This window comes from Schistocerca piceifrons, chromosome 2 (genome assembly GCF_021461385.2).
Source record: "Schistocerca piceifrons isolate TAMUIC-IGC-003096 chromosome 2, iqSchPice1.1, whole genome shotgun sequence".
In the NCBI taxonomy this organism is placed as follows: domain Eukaryota; kingdom Metazoa; phylum Arthropoda; class Insecta; order Orthoptera; family Acrididae; genus Schistocerca; species Schistocerca piceifrons.
In genome coordinates this window covers 835,021,363-835,042,350 of record NC_060139.1, presented here as the reverse complement: position 1 = coordinate 835,042,350, position 20,988 = coordinate 835,021,363, and the positions used below count along the sequence as shown (strand labels likewise).

Here is a 20,988-nt window from a genome sequence, read left to right as displayed (position 1 = left end):
TACCTGCAATTTATTACACACTGCCCAATTGTAAACATCCTTAAAGGTTTCATTTACTTTCTGTAATAGGAAGCTATTGTGTTTTATCTGTGACAAAAATGTTACTGTCATCAGTGAAGAGAACTTTTTCTCTATGCCTTATACCATCTCGAAAGTCATTGACGTTTGTTAATAGAATTTGACCAGATACACTTGCCTGAGGAACATCTATGTTTGTGTACTTCTTGTTTGACAATTGGTTTTACTAAACATTTATCATCAGTCTGATATGAGTGTGAACTTTTCTCTACCTTTTGCAACTTGCTTCCCAGAAAAGACTGGAACCAATTGTTTGCTATTCCTCTTAGATTTAGCATTTCTTGCGTGTTTGGTAGTATTTTATGGTCAACAGTGTCAAAAGCTCTGGACAAGTCTAAAAATCTGCTTATAATACAGTCATCCTTGTGAAGAGCTTCAAGTACCACTTTTGTAAACTGTGTAATGATCAGTAATTGTACTTCTTCCACTTCGGAAACCGATAGCCTATCTTTCATGACAGGTTGTTATTTTTAAGACTGAAGACAGTAATGAAACTGGCCTTCAGCTATCAATACTGTCCACAGTACATCTCTTTAGTAAGAGCACAACTTTGGAAAAATACTTGAACTGAAGGTCATGGACGTATAGGCTATCCATGCACCTCTTCATCTACATCTGCTGACTTCTTATTTTTTAATTTCTGTGTTGTCTCCCTGACTTAGAGCTCTGTTGTGGGAGAAATGACATCATTGTGCTTGCTGTGTAAGTTTGCTACATTTGTTTGAGGAAGATTTTGCTGTAACTTCTCCTCAACACCAGAGAAATAGTAATTTACAAAATTTGCTAATTCCTGATGGTTTTCTATTATTCTAACACATCTTTGATTTGTATATTGTTGTTCTAGTACCTGCATTTATCCATATTCTAAATTGTTTGGTAAGTATGAATAATAAATATAAAAATTGTAGTTTTCATGATTACAAGTAACATAAAACTTGAATTTTAGGGATGTTATTTTGCTGCTGTGACATCATTTTCCTCTGCCGTGACAGATAAATGATACGAATCTGAAGGGAAACATAACGATAGCATGTTTAAAACCAAGATTTGCAGTAGATTGTAGAGAGAGGACGTGACTTGGTCATACTGTGATGATACCAACCATATTTTTAAATATTTAAATCACTTGCACATCTTCCTTCTTTACAATATATAAGGTTTCAGTGGTTGTTGTATGAAAGGTTAAGAGTGAGGAAATATTTTGTTGATGCAGAGAATAGGGAATTGAAATTTAATAATTTAATAACAAAGACTTACTTAGCATATTCAATTTTTCATAGCATATCCACAAACAGTCTACAATAAAAATGCTCACAAGTGATCTTATAATTGTCTTTAATTGTTGTTGAATATTTGTACACATTTGTTAAATATTTGTGTCAAGTTTTTGTTTTTTTAACTTTAAGTTATGGTAGTTGTAGGAAACTCTGCAAGAATTAGAATTCTATTTTGCAGGTTTCTCATATCAGTTGTGTTAATTAGTAATGGTGGTAGCAAATCACTGTTTTAAACAGTTCGCTCTCATAAGTAGGTGTGTGATATAAACAAAATTTCTGTTGAAAGTTTCCTATTATTCCCACGTATTTTCTTCTTTGGGATATGAAAGTTGTTTTGTAGTTAAAATACATTGACCAAGCAAAACTAATTGTTTTTTTAATATGTGACAAAATTAACTCTGGAAATGAATAGTTGAAATATGTATAGAAGGGCAAGCAGATTTCTCTTAGTGACAGGACAGTGTTAATACTTATTGCATGGTGAACATATGTTGTGTATCTGTTGGTTTACAGTATTTAAAGACAAGCACACACCGTCACCTTTCAAGGAGGAGCTGAATGATGAAGAGAGCTCCAGAGCAGCTTTACCTGACCATGTGTATATGGATTGTATGGGTTTTGGCATGGGATGCTGCTGCCTACAGCTCACATTCCAAGCATGCAACATTAATGAAGCCAGAACTTTGTATGATCAGCTAGCACCACTGTGTCCAATAATGGTAATATGCTATTTTTTGTCTGGCATATTTATGTGCTTCCAGTTAGTAGTATACCCTTCTAACATCTTCAGAGTAAGCATAAAATTTCAGTGTTAAAACAGATATTCCTACTAGGGTTATAAGGAGACCAAAAGTGTTACATATTTTGATATCTGGAATGCGAATAATGCAAAGAATAAAGGTAGTGCCTGACCGTGTAGTTGAGTTGGTAAGCTGTTGACAGTCACATAAACAAGATTTATGTTGTCACTTAGCTCACATTGTCTGAAAGCTTAAAGACAATTTGTCTTTTTGATGTGTTTCTTGATTGCTCAGTGCCTCATCTAAATGGTAAGTGGGCATAATTGCAGTTCTAATTAGAATACCTTTAATTGCAAAAAAAAAAGTAAATGTGCTAGAGATCACTGATATTGAATTGATGGATATCTGACAGTGTCGCATTATACCTGAAACATCAGGAAGTGGTATAATCAGGTGTTTGGAGACATAGATTCCAAAAAGATTCAGAGAAACTAATAACTTGGATTAATGATTGTCACCAGTAGGACTGATGAAGTGAAGTGAAATAGCTGCATACAAGGGGTGAGATAAAGTGTTGACGGGATCATTAAAATGTAGGAGTGAGATCAGCTAGGACACACTTATCATAACTGTACTTTTCATTCTATTCATAATTGCACATTTTTGATGTGTTAGCTATGCTGTTGCATATTACTGTATTTAATTTCACTACTGAAGCTGTTTGCTGTTTATGGGAGGGATGGCAGCAACCCTTTCTACCCCTCTGAATCTGTATGGGGAATTGTACTTATTGATCAGGAATTTACCTATTTCTAATTTATTACTTTATTTATTTATTTCATTTTTTAAAAAAAAATGTTAGGTGTCCTCCTGTACAACCATGTGCTAGCAATTTTGGTTTACTGGTCTATAACTATTGTTTCGTCTTGTGTGTGTTCTATATTTTTGGCCAGGAATTTCAGTAAGTGAAAGTTAGAGAAAACTGGAGACTGAAGATTACATATTTAAAGTCTAACAACCAAATCAGATTCATGTGGTGGTTGTTGTTTTCATAATCAGTTTACGATACTTGGAAGACCATAATTTAAGTTATTATTTCATAATTGTTAAATATTTCGTAGGTATCACGTATTATAATGGCAAAAACTGATGACCAGAATAATGCAGCAGTGACTAACTGGGAAGGAGTTTTTAATAAATGAATACTGATGAGAAACTGAGCTTTAGGTAAACAAGGGAAGGTTAATAATCAAGTGTACAGAGAAGAATACACTGGGATATATCTCCAATGTAAATTCAAGTGACAACGCAATGCGGTAAGCAGAAGTAGTGTTGAACAAACAAGATACAGAAAAAAAAAAAAGAAATTTGAAAGGGCTATGAAAAGTATGTATATTTAAAAGTATTTAAGTACTGAATAAGACTTTGATTGCAGTTAAATAAATTCTACTGAATGTAGTAGTAATCTAAAGAACTACATTCTAGAAAAGTATGCATAGGCAGTGGTAATGAGTTTCCATATTGATTTGCTTGTTGTGTTTAATCATCTGTAACCTTTTGCTTAATTTAATAATGCTATTATTAATACACGATAACAGTTGAAAGATCACTCCTTTTGCTAAACACAGGCCAGTGTGACATTCCATCATATAAAAGGTAATGTCCTATATCTGCTTAGGTTTCTCACTGTTTCCTTCTCAGCATTTCACTGCAGCTATTGTCATCTGTTTGACTTCACAAGAGATAGGAATCCTTTGCACAAGCCCAACAGGAAGAAGTCAGATGGTGACAGATAAGAGGTATTAGGGATGACACATTATTTGACAATGTCTTCAAGAAAAGGTATTAGTTTTACTTGTGAACATGTGACAAATTTCAATATCTTATTGGAGGTAACTCTTAGTCACTCTGAAATCTGAGTGACAGATGTGATGAAAATGATTCACATCCACTTACTATTTTGTTGAATACTGCCTGCAAGGCACAACTGATTTACTGCACGACAGACTGTTCTGGGAACTGCTATGTGTGTGTGTTATTATATTGTAGTATAGACCAATGTTTTTGCCACTGTTGCAAGTGATTTGCATCAGGAAAGTGTTCAGGGATCAGTTTAGCAAGATGAATGAATGTCTTGTCTGTGAACCAGGTCAGCTCAGTATCAATTCTTTTTATGGTAGTAGGCTGTTTGGAAACATTCACAAGTGCCAGGTTTCTCTCTCAGTCTTTGGCATATTTCGTAAGTAAAGGCTAAGTCACACTATAAAAGTTTCTTCTCTTGTTGCTGCCTTCTTATATGAAGAGTATAATCAGCCCAGTGAATTGAGATGACATAGCATATAGATGCTTTTGTGTGGCGGGTCTCAAAAGAGACTTATAAATGGAGTAGAAACGTATGTAAGAAAACAAGACTTTGTTGGCCTTAAGCTTGCACATAGAGCCAGTTCATAGGTACATAAAATATGCTTGAGATTTGATAATACACAATTTAAACATTTTCAGAATGTAAAAGGTAAGAAAAAAGTTTGTAACCTACCACACACTGATGCATCACTGGAAAGACAACCATGTTATATTATTTTAAATTAACACCTTTCATTCCTCTATGATAATATAGCATTTGTAGTTTCCTCGGTTTTTATCATACCTAGTTTCCTTTTCACTCTCCTCTCTCCTGCAAGTACCGTAAACACCCCCCCCCCCCCCCCCCCTGCTCTCTCTTAACTCAACCTCTTCTTCAAAATATCTGTGGGCTGACCTGTCCATTTAGGTTTTACAATTCTTATTGCGTGTAGCTACTTTTTTAAAAATAAAAGCAACAACAATCTAAGAAAATTTATAATTTCTATTGAAAAATAGTGAAATAGTGTAACCATGTCCATTATCATATCTGTAGTTTGGAGAATTGCTATCCACGTTGTCATCATATATGCCCAAGCTCAGTGAAAAAAGTTTAACCCCTTTATATTTGTGAAAATTGGAACAGTAAGAGTAGACAAGACTGTGAAGTGAACTTGGTAATTCATGTTGTTGTTGTGGTCTTCAGTCCTGAGACTGGTTTGATGCAGCTCTCCATGCTACTCTATCCTGTGCAAGCTTTTTCATCTCCCAGTACCTACTGCAACCTACATCCTTCTGCTTAGTGTATTCATCTCTTGGTCTCCCTCTACGATTTTTACCCTCCACGCTGCCCTCCAATACTATATTGGTGATCCCTTGATGCCTCAGAACATGTCCTACCAACCGATCCCTTCTTCTGGTCAAGTTGTGCCACAAACTTCTCTACTCCCCAATCCTATTCAATACTTCTTCATTAGTTATGTGATCTACCCATCTAATCTTCAGCATTCTTCTGTAGCACCACATTTCGAAAGCTTCTATTCTCTTCTTGTCCAAACTATTTATCGTCCATGTTTCACTTCCATACATGGCTACACTCCATACGAATACTTTCAGAAATGACTTCCTGACACTTAAATCAATAGTCGATGTTAACAAATTTCTCTTCTTCAGAAACGCTTTCCTTGCCATTGCCAGCCTACATTTTATATCCTCTCTACTTCGACCATCATCAGTTATTTTGCTCCCCAAATAGCAAAACTCCTTTACTACTTTAAGTGCCTCATTTCCTAATCTAATTCCCTCAGCATCACCCGACTTAATTATGATAAGGATTAGAGAACAATATGTGATCTGTAATGTTAAAAATTTGGTATTTAGTGAAGTCGCCGGAGTGGCCGAGTGGTTCTAGGCGCTTCAGTCTGGAACCACGCGACCGCTACAGTCGCAGGTTCGAATCCTGCCTCAGGTATGGATGTGTGTGATGTCCTTAGGTTAGTTAGGTTTAAGTAGTTCTATGTTCTATGGGACTGATGACCTCAAATGTTAAGTCCCATAGTGCTCGGAGCCATTTGAACCATTTGAAGTCCCCGTGTGCTGCAGTGAAGGCCTGTAAACTTCATTACACGGAATCACTCAAGGTGTGGATAAATACCTGTGGCATCTTCCTTCTTTTGGTTTGTATAAGACAGCAGAAAACACCAACAGTGTTTGCTAGAAGACTGGGTCTAACCGTCTGCTTACCAGCACTATCCTGCATATTTTTGATAGGCAAATGGTGGTAAATTTGTGTGACAAGGAAGCTGTCTTACACAAAGATCTTTGAAAAATATGCAAAGTCACTTTTGAGCAACACTGTGCAACTGAATAAGGCATGTGAAATTACCTGAAGGAGAAAGACTTCAGGCTATAAAACCTCTGATGTGTAGCGGTCACTGTTAAGTGTTCCCTGATGCATAGTTGTCAAAATTGCGTGTCATATCCAAACCTTCAGTGTTGCAGCAGCTGTGCCTCTCAACAGTTCAAGGTTCCAGATTGCATTCTTAATTGTAGGTTCTGAGATGTACTTGACCATCACTATAGATCTGGAAACTGTACATTGACTGCTGTAGTGTAGAGTAACAAAGGCTGTCTTGATGAACTTAGAGGTCAGTAGGAAAAAGAATGTCATAAGGTCTGGTAACATGAAAGACAAATGTACTAATATAGAATCTTTAAGGTTCAAGGTTCTCAGGAGTGATTTGTGGAAATGTAAGTTGTGATACACAGCATGTTCAGTGATGAATTTTAGAATCTTGAGTTATTTATTTCTATTGTTCTCCCAACATCTCAGGTTAACACATAATTACTCAGTGTGGTGAGGTTGTTAGATTATGTATTCAGGATTTGTTCTGCTACGCACAGTGGATGCTGATGGCTTGGTTTTTAAAGAAACAGTTTAAAATAGTTTCTTTAACAGTAGTTGTCACCAAAGACAGCTGAAATAATGAGTGCTTTCAGCTCTCCTCTTCACTCTTCAGTTTCATGTGCCACATGTTTAGTTTAATATATATTCTGAAAACCAAAAATACTAGTAGCTGCACTAAATTTTAATAGAGACTACTACTTTTCTGGTGAGTCCATGCCGAATTAATGTAAAACTTGATGTCTGAAAACCATTCTGTTACATGATTCAAGCTAATAGTGTCATCTTCAACAGCCAGTAAATGTCATCAAGCCAGTATGAGAGCTCATACCAGACTCGACTACAACCAATGTATATGACATTCAGTTATTCCACCATTAGGATATTTCTTCATGTAATTTCTCTGTGGCCTATGTTGGAGAGGCTCCCAGACATGAATAATGACACCTCAAACCATGGAGTGATGATCCGTGCACCAAAACATCAACACCTATTCTCAGTTGTATTTTGTCACTCCTGTTGTCCAGAAGCCTATACATATGTATTTAAAGATGTCAAGATAAGTACCAAAGTACAGCAAATAATAAGGTAGTTAATTTTGCTTTCTTAGTTAAATAGGATTAGGTCTCAGTCAGTTATATTTAATGCACATGAGTTCCGTTCTGCTACAATTTTGTTGATGAGACATGATTCTTCTTTTCTATGACTGCCATTTTAATTTCCTCAAGAAGCAAACTTTTATGATGTAGTAAGATCACATTTCAAATGTGATCAAGAAGTCCCTACCAAGAGCTGTTGTTGAGACTCTAAAAACAAGTATTATGCATCTTTCAGATATCAGATTTTCAAAATCGACTTTACACATCTGGCATCAAATACATTAGAATAACCTTTTAAATGATATACCAAATTATGCACTGTAAAAAAGGAAGTTGATATCTTTGCAGTTTTTTTAATTTAAAATTCTGCCTCTGAATTGGAGAAAAACCTCACTCATACTGTGAATTTAGCAGTAAACTGAATACAATGTTTGAAGCTTTTAATCTGTAAGTACACCTTCAGCTGTTTAATTATACGTAACAATAAAATATTTCTACAGCTCTCCTACATGAATCTTTCTGTTACCTGATGTGACAGTTTGAAGCTGTATAACAGGGGCTACGTAAGAATCTTTTTGGGTCTGGAGAGATGAACTATGTCTGTTTCTAAGTGTATGAATGCTAGGTGTCCCAAAAGAACACCATTAACCCTTAATATAGTGGTCGGGAAGGCAAACTGATTGGTTTTCAAGAAGGAATCCGTATTCAGAAATGCACACAGCCTGCGTACTAGAGAGCTTCGAAGGTGGAGAACGAATGGTTCCAATTCATTTTGATGTCTGAATACAGAAGATATGCTACACTACCCTTTAGCCACCTGTGTACTGCGTACTGCGGATGGATGATCAGATCATAATAACATTCCTGTGAGTGCGCTACATTCCTCCACACGGCCCTTGTACACATCCTACTACGAACCTTGTGTGTTCTGCCAGAGCAGTAATGTTGTTAACAGCTGTGTGACATGTACCAGTACACAGCTGCAGAAATGACCAACGTGATGCTTGCATATGGCAAAGCAGATTGAAATGGGAGAGCTGCTGCAAGATTGTAAGCGGAATGTTTTTGAGAAAGACAGACCACCACACTAAGGGTTGTTGGTGTTCTTTTGGGACACCCTGCAGAAACAGACAGAGTTTATCATTTGTGGCCATTGAGAGACACATAAGAGAAGCTGGAAAGTTGCATATAAGTATTTTCTGCCTGATGTGTGTCCATGGTGCAATAAAGCAGTAGCATTTTGTGCTTTTTACTTGCAAATGCTATCCTCCTCTGGAATGAGCCGAAATGTGATGCGGGTCATCCGTGCTCAGCTTGAACACTGTGGTTGCAGCACGTGCTGATGGTGTTTGAAGAGGACACAACAACCAGCACTTGGCAGGTGGCACAGGCGCTGCACATGAGTAAAAGTGCTGTGTGGCATCTTGTCCATTGACACTGGCTCCTTCCATACCATCTGCAGAAAAGCCAGGCATTATGGCAGGAGCACTACCCATGATGGGTACAGTTTGTGCAGTGGTATTTACAGCAATGCAGTCTAGCCACAATTCCCGAGATTCTTGCTATTTGGATAAATGCATGTTTACTAGAGACAACATATTGAACTTACACAACACGCGTGTTTGGGCAGATGAAAATTCACATGTGCAGGTGATTCAGAATCACCAACACAGGGTCAGTTGTAACATCTGGACCAGGATAATTGGGGACCGTATCACTGGGCCATATCTACTGCCAGAGAGACTAACAGGACCAATTTACCTCCAATAGAAATGTTTTGCCTTCTCTATTGTGTGTAGTGCCATTAAATGTTTGTATGGACATGGGGTTAAAAGATGACGGAGTCCCATTACACTTCGATGTCGATATGTGGTATCACATCAATATCTCATATTGGTTGGGGTGGACCAGTTCCATGGACAGCAGTCACCAGATCCAACAGCTTTTGATGATTTTCTGTAAGGTAGTGGGAAGAGCTTGGTGTATGGCACAAATGTAACATCAGCAGAGGACCTTATTGCTAGAGTCCATGGATCAATTGAAATACTTCAAAGACAACCACACGTATAGTGGCTTGTGTGTGAGACTCAGCACTGCCGATGTAGGCTTTGCATTGATGTAGGAAGTGTGCATTTCAAAGCCCGTTTGTAATGTAGACAGCATGATCTGCTGCTCATGTTGGGTTTATTGACTTAAAGTCAAATGTACACCCATTTCGGATTCATTGCTCTCCAGCACCCAAGCTGTGCCTTTCTTGATATGGGTTCTTTTTTGAAAACTGATCAGTGTTCCTTCCCACACAACATACTAAGTGTTTTCAGTGTTTCTTTTCTAGGCACCCTGTAATTTTAGATGTATGTTTGTTCCCGGAATTATAGCCATATTTAATGTTTTACGGTAGTAATTTATTTGTACATTAAATAAGTGTGTCTAAAGTTAGTTGCATATTTTTGAAGCTAACACTTTTTTTGTCAGTGACTTCTGCTCCCACTCCTTGGAAAATATTTTAAGTTTCGTAACATGTTCATTTTTGTTGCATGTATTAGCAGACACACAGACAAAGAGTTGATGTGTATATTAATTGCAGAATTTGTTTTCTCAAGACTGATGAAAAATAAACTCCTATATAGGGGTGTGGCATGAGTCCTAAAGGGAGAAAAATATGCTGATCATCTGAACCATATGAAGCAAAGATTCAGTGAAATGTAATAAGATTAAAGTAGTAGGTTAAGGAGTTGCAAAATAGTTACAGTGGATGGGGCTTAATTACACTCTTCCATTGAGATGTTAAAAGGGAAATCAAGAAAATGAAGGCTTATGGCACATTATCAACTTCTGTTAAGGTACCTTTGTAGAGTTCTGTCCCATTGTTACAATCATTTATTAGACCTAGACTATTTAGGTGCTGCACTTTTTGCACAATTTTCTAGTGTCACTACCTTTATCCACACATTTAACTCTTAATGACAGATTTCTTCTACCCTAGTTTTGAAACCCACTGCTGCATGTTTTGGGTTTGGCCTGAAATTGCCCAACATTTTGGTGTTTGAAACATATTGAAAGAGACAGATACATCCCACTAGACCACAAGTGGATTGTTATACAGAAGAGTTAGTATGAAAATTTCCATTAATTAATAAAAAATATTTTTAATCATTGCTATGAACTGCAAATATCAGTGACATTTCATTGGTGTATTTTCGTGCCTCAATCACGTTGTTTTTGTAGAATATTTTAAATCGCCCACATACCCCCCAAAGTTGAGTACTTTTCTTCTTGATTATATCCCAATAGTAAATATGGTCTGTTTGTTTGTTTGTTTTTCTCACTCACTCTGTCTGTCTGTCTGTCTGTCTGTCTGTCTGTCCTTCTCCCCCTATTTCTCAAAAATAGCTTTTCATGTTTATGGGCTTAGGCATACTTTCTTTCATCATAGTCTGAAATGTTCTTGCATCCCTTCCCAGGGTATTCAGCATTATTAGACCATTTGTTTTGACAGTAGTAAGCTTAAAATCTGATCACCCTCCATCTTCAAACTCACATTCATTCTGAGAAAGAGAAGAAAGATACTCTAGAACATTCTTGCCTTTCTAGTGATTTATTTCTACTGAAAGATTTGCTATTTACATGTCAGCCGTTGTTCCAACAGTACTTTCTGCAAGGATGTTTTGACACTTGGTGGTGTATAATCAAGAAATAAATGTAATTTGATAAAGCAAGACATTGCTATTACAAATAGCAAACCAAAATAACAATACAGGGTGTCCCACTCAAACCTCCCTGATTTCAAGGACCCAGGAGAGAAAAACAACAGTAGATATGACAGTGAAAAATGCACCACATTGTAGAGCATCTCAAAGAATTTATATTCCCACGTCAGGAGTGCCAAGTATCGTTGCCAAAGTGCAGCATGGTCCATGGTCGCATGAAGTGAAAATGGCGACTCCACAGCAGAGCGTGCAAGCAGTAGTGTGGTTTGCAGAAACAAAATCGCCGATTACTGTGCAAAGAAATTATCGTCGTGTGTATGAATGTGATCCATCTGAAGTGAAAACAACTAAGGAATGGTATAGGAAGTTTTTGGCAACAGGAAGTGTTCCAAAACATTCTGGCAGTGCACATTACGTAGTTTCAGAAGAGACAGTGGAGGACATCAGACAAATGTTTTTCACAAGCACACATAAGTCAATTTGTCAAGAAGCTAGACAACATGATGTACCTCAGTCAACATTGAATCATGTTGTTCACCATCGTCTTCATATGTGTGCTTAAAAAGTGCAAATTCTGCAACATCTGACGCCGAATGACAAACCACACCGACACCAGTTTGCTGCCGATATGTTGCAGTGTATTGATATGGATGCCAGCTTCCTGGAAAGATGTTAATTCTCAGATGAGACAACCTTTCATCTATCAGGAAGGGTTAATAGGTATAATGTTCGGATTTGGAGTTCACAAAATCTGCATGTTGTCATTGAACATGTTTGTAATAGCCATAAACTAAACGTCTGGTGCGGGCTAATGCACGACAGGATTGTTGGACTGTTCTTCTTTGCGGAACAAACATTGAATGGATCAGTGTATCTGGACATGTTGAAGCAGTTTGTGTACCTTCAGATACAAGACTTGCAGCTCAACATCATTTTTCAACAAGATGGAGCTCTGCCACATTGGTCTACGGCTGTTCGCAAGTTCCTGGATAGGAAATTTTCCAGTCGTTGGATCGGATGCGAAGGACCCATTGCCTGGCCACCACATACGCCTGACATTATGCCACTTGATTTCTTGATGTGGGGATTTTACATCTACATCTACATGGTTACTCTGCAATTCACACTTTAGTGCCTGGCAGAGGGTTCATCGAACCATTTTCATACTACTTCTCTACCATTCCCCTCTTGAATGGCGCGTGGGGAAAAAAAAAGCACCTAAATCTTCCCTTTCTAGCTCTGCTTTCTCTTATTTTATTATGATGATCGTTTCTCCCTACGTAGGTGGGTGTCAACAAAATACTTACGCATTAGGAAGAGAAAGTTGATGAAATTTTGTAAATAGATCTCGCTGCAAAGAAAACCGCCTTTCTTTTAGTGACTGCCACCCCGACTCGCGTATCATATCAGTGATACTTTCACCCCTATTGTGCGATAAAACAAAATGAACTGCCCTTCTTTGCACTTTTTTGATGTCCTCCGTCAATCCTACCTGATAAGGATCCCATACCGCTCAGCAATATTCCAGCAGAGGATGGACAAGTGTAGGCTGTCTCTTTAGTGGATTTGTCGCATCTTCTAAGTGTTCTGCCAACAAAGCGTAGTCTTTGTTTCGCCTTCCCCACAATATTATCTATGTGGTCTTTCTATTTTAAGTTGCTCGTAATTGTAATTCCTATGTGTTTAGTCGAATTGACAGCCCTTAGAGTTGTGTGATTTCCGTATACCCAAAGTTTATCAGATTTCTTTTAGTATACAATTGGATGACCTCGCACTTTTCTTTGTTTAATGCTAATTGCCAGTTTTCGCTCCCTACAGAAATTCTGTCTAGATCATTGTGTAATTGGAATTGATCGTCTGATGATTTTACTGGACGGTAAATTACAGTGTCTTCTGCAAACAATTGAAGTGGGCTGCTCAGATTATCACCTAGATCATTTATATAAATCAGGAACAGCAGAGGGCTTACGACACTACCTTGCGGAATGCCAGACATCACGTCTGTTCTACTCGATGATTATCGTCTATCACTGCGAACTGTGACCTCTCTGAGAGGAAATCACGAATCCAGTCACACAACTGAGACAATACTCCATATGCATGCAATTTGATTAATAGTCGCTTGTGAGGAACGGTATCAAAAGCCTTCTGTAAATCTAGGAATATGGAATCGATCTGAGATCCCTTGTCAACAGAACTCATTACTTCATGAGAATAAAGAGTGTTGCACAAGAACGATATTTTCTGAATCCATGTTGGTTATGTATCAATAAGTCATTTTCTTCAATGTGATTCATAATTTTATAGTACAGTATATGCTCCAAAATCCTACTGCAAACTGAGGTCAGTGATATGCGTCTGTAATTCAATGGGTTACTCCTATTTTCTTTCTTGAATATTGGTGTGACCTGCGCTACTTTCCAGTCTTTAGGAACAGACCTTTCGTCAAGTGAGCGGTCGTATATGATTGCTAAGAAAGGCGCTATTGTGTTTGCATACTCTGAGAGGAACCTGATTGATATACCATCTGGACTGGAAGACTTGCCTTTCCTAAATGATTTGAGTTGTTTCGCAACACCTAAGATATCTATTTTTATGTCACTCATGCTAACAGCTGTTCTGGTTTTGAATTCTGGTATATTTACTTCGTCTTCTTTTGTGAAGGTATAACGGAAAACTGTATTTAGTAACTCCATTTTAGTGGCACCATCATCGGTAACATTTCAATCGCTATCGCGCAGTGACTGTATTGATTCTTTTTTGCCATTGGTGTACTTGACATATGACCTGAATCACTTTGGGTTTTCTACCGTATTTTGAGACAATATTTCATTCTGGAAACTATTAAAAGCATCTCGCATTGATGTCTGCACTAAATTTCGAGCTACCGTGAAACTTAGCCAGTCTTGGGGATTTTGCGTTCTTCTGAATTTGGCATGCTTTTTTCGTTCCTTCTGCAACAGTGTTCTGACATGAAGGACCACGTGTATGCGTCCAAAGTGGGCGTTATTCCTATGTTTCAGCATTGTGTAACTAATGTGATTGCAACAGCAACAGAGGAAATGTTACAAAGCACTTGGCAAGAAATTGAATATAGACTCGATATTCTTCATGCTACAAATGGTTCACATGTAGAGGTGTATTGATGATAAGTAGATAAATTCTTTGAGATGCTCTACAATGTGGTGGATTTTTCATTGTTGTATCTACTGTGGTTTTGTTTTCTGGGTCTTTGAAATCAGGGAGGTTTGAGTGGAACATACTGTACTTGAGAAAAAAGTCAGAGGAAACAATAAAGTATGCCCATCTTTATTATTTTCATAGATAAATTTTGAAAACACCTGGTGAGGCAGATTAAAAAATAATCTCTGTGCTGATTGTTTGCAGAGTGCGTCTCTCTTGATGATTCCATGAGCGGAACCAATGTGAGGATCAGTATGTCTCATACACAGGTCTGAGTGTAGTTTGCAAGTCTTATGGCACTTTTCTGTTTGTTTATTTTGTCTGCAATAAAGATGCCAGTGTCCACAAAATGAGCACTGGGGAATGCCATTAATCAGTTATTGCTTATGGTATTCAGGATTACAGATCTGTTATAAGATGAGGCATATTTAACATCTCATTTGCAACTGGTGAAAGCATCAACGAATTCGTGTTTAATACCATACAGAAAGTGCAAAACACCCCAAGAATAAGGAACTGTAACATGACAACATGATGGTGAGACTGAACTTGATTGGTTATTTAATGGAACCTCCAAGACCAAAAAGAATTTTTTTTTACAGTGATGGAATGTGGCTTCCCAAATTCAGAAATCCTGCTATAAAATCTTATCTAGAGATGTATATTGCAAAAGCAGTTTCCAATGAGAGTACTTCAAAACGTTATGTCTTCAGAAACTATATGAAGAAAGTGTCATAACTCAGACTAGTTGCAGCAGATGATACAGTGTAGTGTAGTCTATAAGTAACCACTGACTGATATAAAAGATATGTGTTGAATACTTCAGTGGGACCCTGTAATGGGAAACAATTGAAACACATGCTTTATTAACTTGGTTTCTTGAGAAAACAGACAATGTTATTATGGTAGAAAGTTTTAACTGTGTGTATTTTGAAACATCCTGATGGGTTAAAATTATATGCTGGTTCAGGACTTGAACTCGCAAGCATACCTCTTGCAGGCAATGCTCTTATTAACAGAGCTACCTGTGTACGACTCATGACATGTCTACACAGCTCTGCTTCTACCAGTACCTCTCTCCTAATGGAAAGCATGTTTTGTGTTGTGGTCTGATGCAGTGGAATGTGATTAAATATGGATAGTGTGTAGGGATCAAGCTTCTTGCATGGTACTTGCATTTTCCATTCCAAGTCCATGTCTGCAACTTAAAACATGTGACATGCATCGTGCAAGTTATTCGTCAACTTGGGGGAACATTAAAAGAGAAGTACTCAAACATTAATGAATTTGTACGTTGCATGAAGAAAATCCTGAAAAATTAGCCGCTTCCAGGATATAAAAGCACGTACAAATTACAAGTATTTCTTTACCACCTTCCCCCATCATCCGTAGATGGCGTACTCTGTTGAAAGCTGCATGGTGTGTGTAATAATTTTCATTCTGTATGTAGGTTTTTGTACGCAGATGTAAGAAAGACTAAAGAATTACCCTGTAAACAAGAACTGCAAGATGAACTTTGTCATCCAAGGACACTGCTTGGTGGAAACAACTGTAAGAAAACTGCGGGAGGGGTGTTTTGAGAACGAACTACAGTGACACATTTTGACAGATATGAAGGATGTGCAGAATTTATTGGAATATTGAAGCTCATTCAAAGCTTAGCCAAAAACTCATGATATAGTTTTGAACAAGAATATCGATTACCGTTTAAAAACAAAGTATCAAGGGCAGGCAGTGGAAACCTCATAACTCCTCTGTCTGTGAAAACCTTGTAATTCCAGTAACCAGTAACTTGATTATCAAAGGAAGATTTGAAAGTGCATTTTTAATCTATAAATAACTGGGCTTCTACTACATAGTTACACATGCAGCAAAACTATCTGTATCACTTCATATATTTTTTAAAAAGCCATTTTTGCTTCTTCTGTAATGTCTAACAAAACGGAGTTACAAGCTTTTCATTCCCTACTATTGATATGCTCCTTTGAGGTCAGTTGATGTAGAACTTGCCTTTTCTCTTTACAGATATTGGCCAAGTGATCGCTGATGTCACTCCCCTCCCCCCTCCACTGCAAGATAAATTGTTTCAGCAGTTTTCTTAGTTGAGAGTGGATTAGGTCAGTGTGTTCAGTAATGACATTAATTTGATTTTTCAGTGATTGAGTGATTTCTTGTGAGAAGTTGATGTTTTAATGACTTAAACTTGCATTTCACAGCAAATTTTCATGTTTGGAGTTGGCACATTTTCTGCCTGATAACATAGCACCTGCTTTTCGTCCATTTTTCTCTCTTCTTTTTTCCACCTAAAACTCTTATTTCTAATCATCATCATGAAAATGATAGTTGCTACTTGCCATATAGCAGAGATGCTGAGTCGCAGATAGGCACAACAAAAGGCTGCCAGAAAATGAGCTTTTATCCTACAAGGCCTTAGTCGAAAATAGAACACACACACACACACACACACACACGCACACACGCACACACGAGACCACAGTCTCTGCCAGCCAAAGACAGACTTTTTGTTGTGCCTACCTGCAACTCAGCATCTCCGTTATATGGTCAGTAGCAAGTATCCTTTTCGTAATATTGTTACATTCGATCCAGGATTTTCCATTGTTTTATTTCTAATCATCACCATCTTCAAGATGTGTACTTGGTTAAGTGCTGTAGCCATCTTTTTTTGATAGTTTGGTGCTTTCATACCTTTTGTTTTCATTCAGTCGATCAATCTGTTATCGTGACTACTGGCTAATTTCTAGGGACAATAGCGTGACTATGTTTCGATAATGTGCAGTACTGACAAATTCTTTTGTCCATTATGTGCATACCTATCCTTTTTTTTCCTTTTTGAAATTGTACTACCATTTACATTTCACTAGTAACTCGTTCACTGGGAGTTATTTAAGTGTGATCCCTAATTTTGACTTTGTTTTCAGTTGATATGTTTTCAGTTGATAGGTTCTTACAGGCAACTAAACTGTTGACTGCCAGCTCAGTATATTCGCTTCTTTGACTTGTACTTGGCGTTAACCTTGTTATGATGAGTTTTAAATAGGTTTCCAGTTCTTTTGATAATGTGGCAGTACAGCTACATAAGATTGCTTTATTCGTAAGTTTTTGTAACTTGCCAAACTTCCGGTACCTTGTCCCTTCCAATATTCCACAACTTTCTTGTGAAGTATTACTCGGATTTCATCAGTTTGTGGTTATATAGAAAAAAGAGTATTCCTTTTAATTTTATCATTGTAAATTGGAAGATACTCTATTTGGGTCAAAGGGATGTGTATTAATTGTAGATATTATGACTGAAAAAACTGTATATTAAGATATGAGAGAGATTAGAATTTAGTGTTAACAATAAAATTCTAAAGTAATTTTCTTTTCTCCTTTCAGTTGGCCTTCACTGCTGCTAGTCCTCTGTATCGAGGTTATGTGACTGATGTAGATTGTCGATGGAACACAATATCTTGCTCAGTCGACTGTCGAACAAAAGAGGAAAGAGGATTGGAACCATTAAAGCACTGCAAATTCCAAATTCCAAAGTCACGATATGATTCCATAGACTCATACCTTTCACCAGAAGGAGAAAAGTAAGTCCTATTATTTTATTTAAAAACTGCTTTTGTAATGCAGTAATTATTAAACTTCAATATGAAATAGCAAGCAGGTATTTAAGAAACCGAGGAAGCAGCAGCTTTTTTTCAAAGGGGCATCTTTCCTTCTGATTTGATAGACTGCATTTACAGTGTAGAAGTACAGACAGTATAAATCATGTAGTGGTAACTTACTGTTAACACAGTGTTCAGATTATTTCTTAAAGTAGCTTCTATTTTGTTAATATGTTTGTTGACTCATTCCATATCTAATATTTTTATGCTTGTGATGGGATCGACAGAAAGTGCAAATGGATGGATGAAAAAGAAATAAATATAAAATGTAAACTTTCATGGCTGGAAAAGTCACAATTACATAACTACACATAACATTATAACAACTGTGTGTGGTCGGATCGGATTCATATATCAAGAATTCGGCACATTTTTTCAGTAACATAAATGACATAGTGGTACAGCCGGAGGCCATATTAGTTAGTTTAGATTTAGTATCTCTATTTATCATGGTTCCACTCATTGAAGCTTTGCAGCAGCAGAATTGGATTTTTCTTCACGAAGTTGCAAAACTGTTCAAATATTGCCTCACAACCATTTATTTCGTATGGAACAATGAGTTCTATTAGCAGACGGATTTTGTCGCAATGGGGAGCCCCTTAAGCCCAGTTATAGCAAACTTCTTTAAGGAAAAATTTGAGGTGCAGGTGTTGGAAACTGCTAACAAGAAACCAAATGGCAGGGAGGAACTGGTTTGTTTTCACAACATCTCAATAGGATCAGTCCGAAGATTCAGAGTACCATGGAATAGGAGGCAGGAGGAAAATTGAATTTTCTTGATGTGCTAGTTTTCAAGACAGAAGATGGTAACTTGGGCTACACAGTTTACTGAAAACCCACGCACACAGACCATTGCCTACACTGGGATCTGAACCACCATCCACAGCAAGAGCGAGGCATCATAAGAATGTTGGCAGATAGAGCAAGGAAAATCTGTGAATGAGAGCTGCTTGAAGCAGAATTAAAACAACTCTCCACTGCGTAGAAAATACAGCAGTGCTCAAGTGCCAATGAAATTAAAAGTTTTCTTGCCTTTCATTAAGGATGTTACTGATCACATAGGAAAAACCTTGAAAAAGTGAAATGTTGCACTAATATACAAAACCAACCAGAAGATACATCATCACCCAAAACTGGCCAAGGGTGGTCGCCAGCTGCTGGAAAAAGCAGGAACTTATAGGATTCCGTGTAGTTGTGAGGAGATGTATATGGGCACTACAAAAAGAACGGTCAAAAAACAGCTAGAAGAGCATGAGCAATTGCAGAAGAGGGGAGATAGACAGATGAGCTGTTGTGGAACATGATTTGCAGCTGGGAGACCACCACACTCATTTTGATAGGACTCTCCTGTCATCTCGACCCGTTATCATCGGGGACACTTCCGTCCGTACGGGAAGCCTCCTCCTCCAGACTTGACGGCCAGTCAAACAACACCTATGGACATTAGCAATCTACAGGCCACCTCCATCAAGACCTGTGCAAAAAATTCAAAGGGGGGAAAAGTTTTTGACTCGCTGATCTTTCAAAGTGCCGCCGCACAGTTACGTGCGTCCTCTACATGCGGCGCTGTCTGCCAGCCATGCAGCAGCAGCGCCACCAAAGTGGCCAGCCAGCCAGCCAGCGGCCGCTAGACTTGGACTCGGTTATGATTTGACTGTTAAAGTGTACACACGTCTTACTCTGTGTACTTGATCTGTGACTTTCATGTATTGTGTCTTCCTTGAAATATATTTGTTCAACTTGATGTTATCACAGTTATAAATTATAATGAATATTATTTTATGCCTCTTCTGATTAGGTACATCTGTCACAGCATTAATTTAATTTTTTGTGGTTGTGTTGCTTGTTTGTAAATGTTTGGAAGTTTGTCACCAAGAAAACTGTAATAAGGTTCATGTTCTGACAGGAGTGTCTCTGTGTACACAGCATTATTAGTGTTGGTCTTTTATAGACCAGTTGTCTGTTTTCATTTTCCATGTTTTAGCACAAAGTTTTATTTACAAATGTCTGCTTGTGTCTGTGTATGTGCAGATGGATATGTGTGTGTGTGCGGGTGTATACCTGTCCTTTTTTCCCCCTAAGGTAAGTCTTTCCGCTCCCGGGATTGGAATGACTCCTTACCCTCTCCCTTAAAACCCACATCCTTTCGTCTTTCCCTCTCCTTCCCTCTTTCCTGATGAAGCAACCGTTTGTTGCGAAAGCTTGAATTTTGTGTGTATGTTTGTGTTTGTTTGTGTGTCTATCGACCTGCCAGCGCTTTTGTTTGGTAAGTCTCGTCATCTTTGTTTTTAGATATATTTTTCCCATGTGGAATGTTTCCCTCTATTATATTCAGTATATATATTGTCAGATAGGGATGGCTCCATCACCATGTACCATTGTTTGACATAGTTACCCATTAGATTGGACCCAAAAGTTGTAGGTCAGTTACTTCTTCCCTTCCTTTATTCCTGAACTTAGGTTCCCTACTGCTATTCAAAATTTCCAGAATGCTTTCTAGGAGAAATTAGAGTAGGTGCTCACCTCTGCAGTTGGTATCGCTGCTTCTCCACAGCAGGTTGTGGGTGTTTGCATCACAACCAACCAGCAGTTGTTCATTCTACTATAAACAGCTATCTACCAATCTCCTCACTTCCTGGGAAGGAGAAGTACTGTCCTCAAAAGTAAGATAAGTTGAGGCCAATACTGTTTCCCTCATTCTTCCTTCCTCGTATTTTATCCTGATGGTCACCAAGTCCCTGGGACAGAAGTCCAGCATCGACATAAATTAAATTCCATTCTTTATGTACAGACATGTTCGGTAGGAGCTTTAGATTTCTAACATAAATCAGTTTGTCTCCAGTTCCTCAGAGACTGAAACACCCCCTTTATATAGATGGGGTTCATGGATCAGTGTGACATCCACCTCTCATCTTCCAAGAAGATGACTAAGGGTGGCAGTTTATCTGCAACAGTTGCAGCCTCCACCTTGTCACCATGGTCATTT

At 37.9% G+C, this 20,988-nt stretch overlaps 1 protein-coding gene across 2 annotated transcripts in view; it reads left to right on the top strand.

Annotated features, from left to right (window-relative positions):
• The window catches only part of LOC124777025 (glutamate--cysteine ligase), a 114,900-nt gene that overhangs the window by 29,598 nt on the left and 64,314 nt on the right, over positions 1-20,988 (top strand). For both annotated transcript variants that reach the window (XM_047252281.1, XM_047252282.1), the window contains exons 5-6: positions 1,869-2,074; positions 17,728-17,924. In XM_047252281.1, the coding sequence (XP_047108237.1) occupies positions 1,869-2,074; positions 17,728-17,924 (403 nt within the window). The remainder of the gene's footprint in view (positions 1-1,868; positions 2,075-17,727; positions 17,925-20,988) is intronic.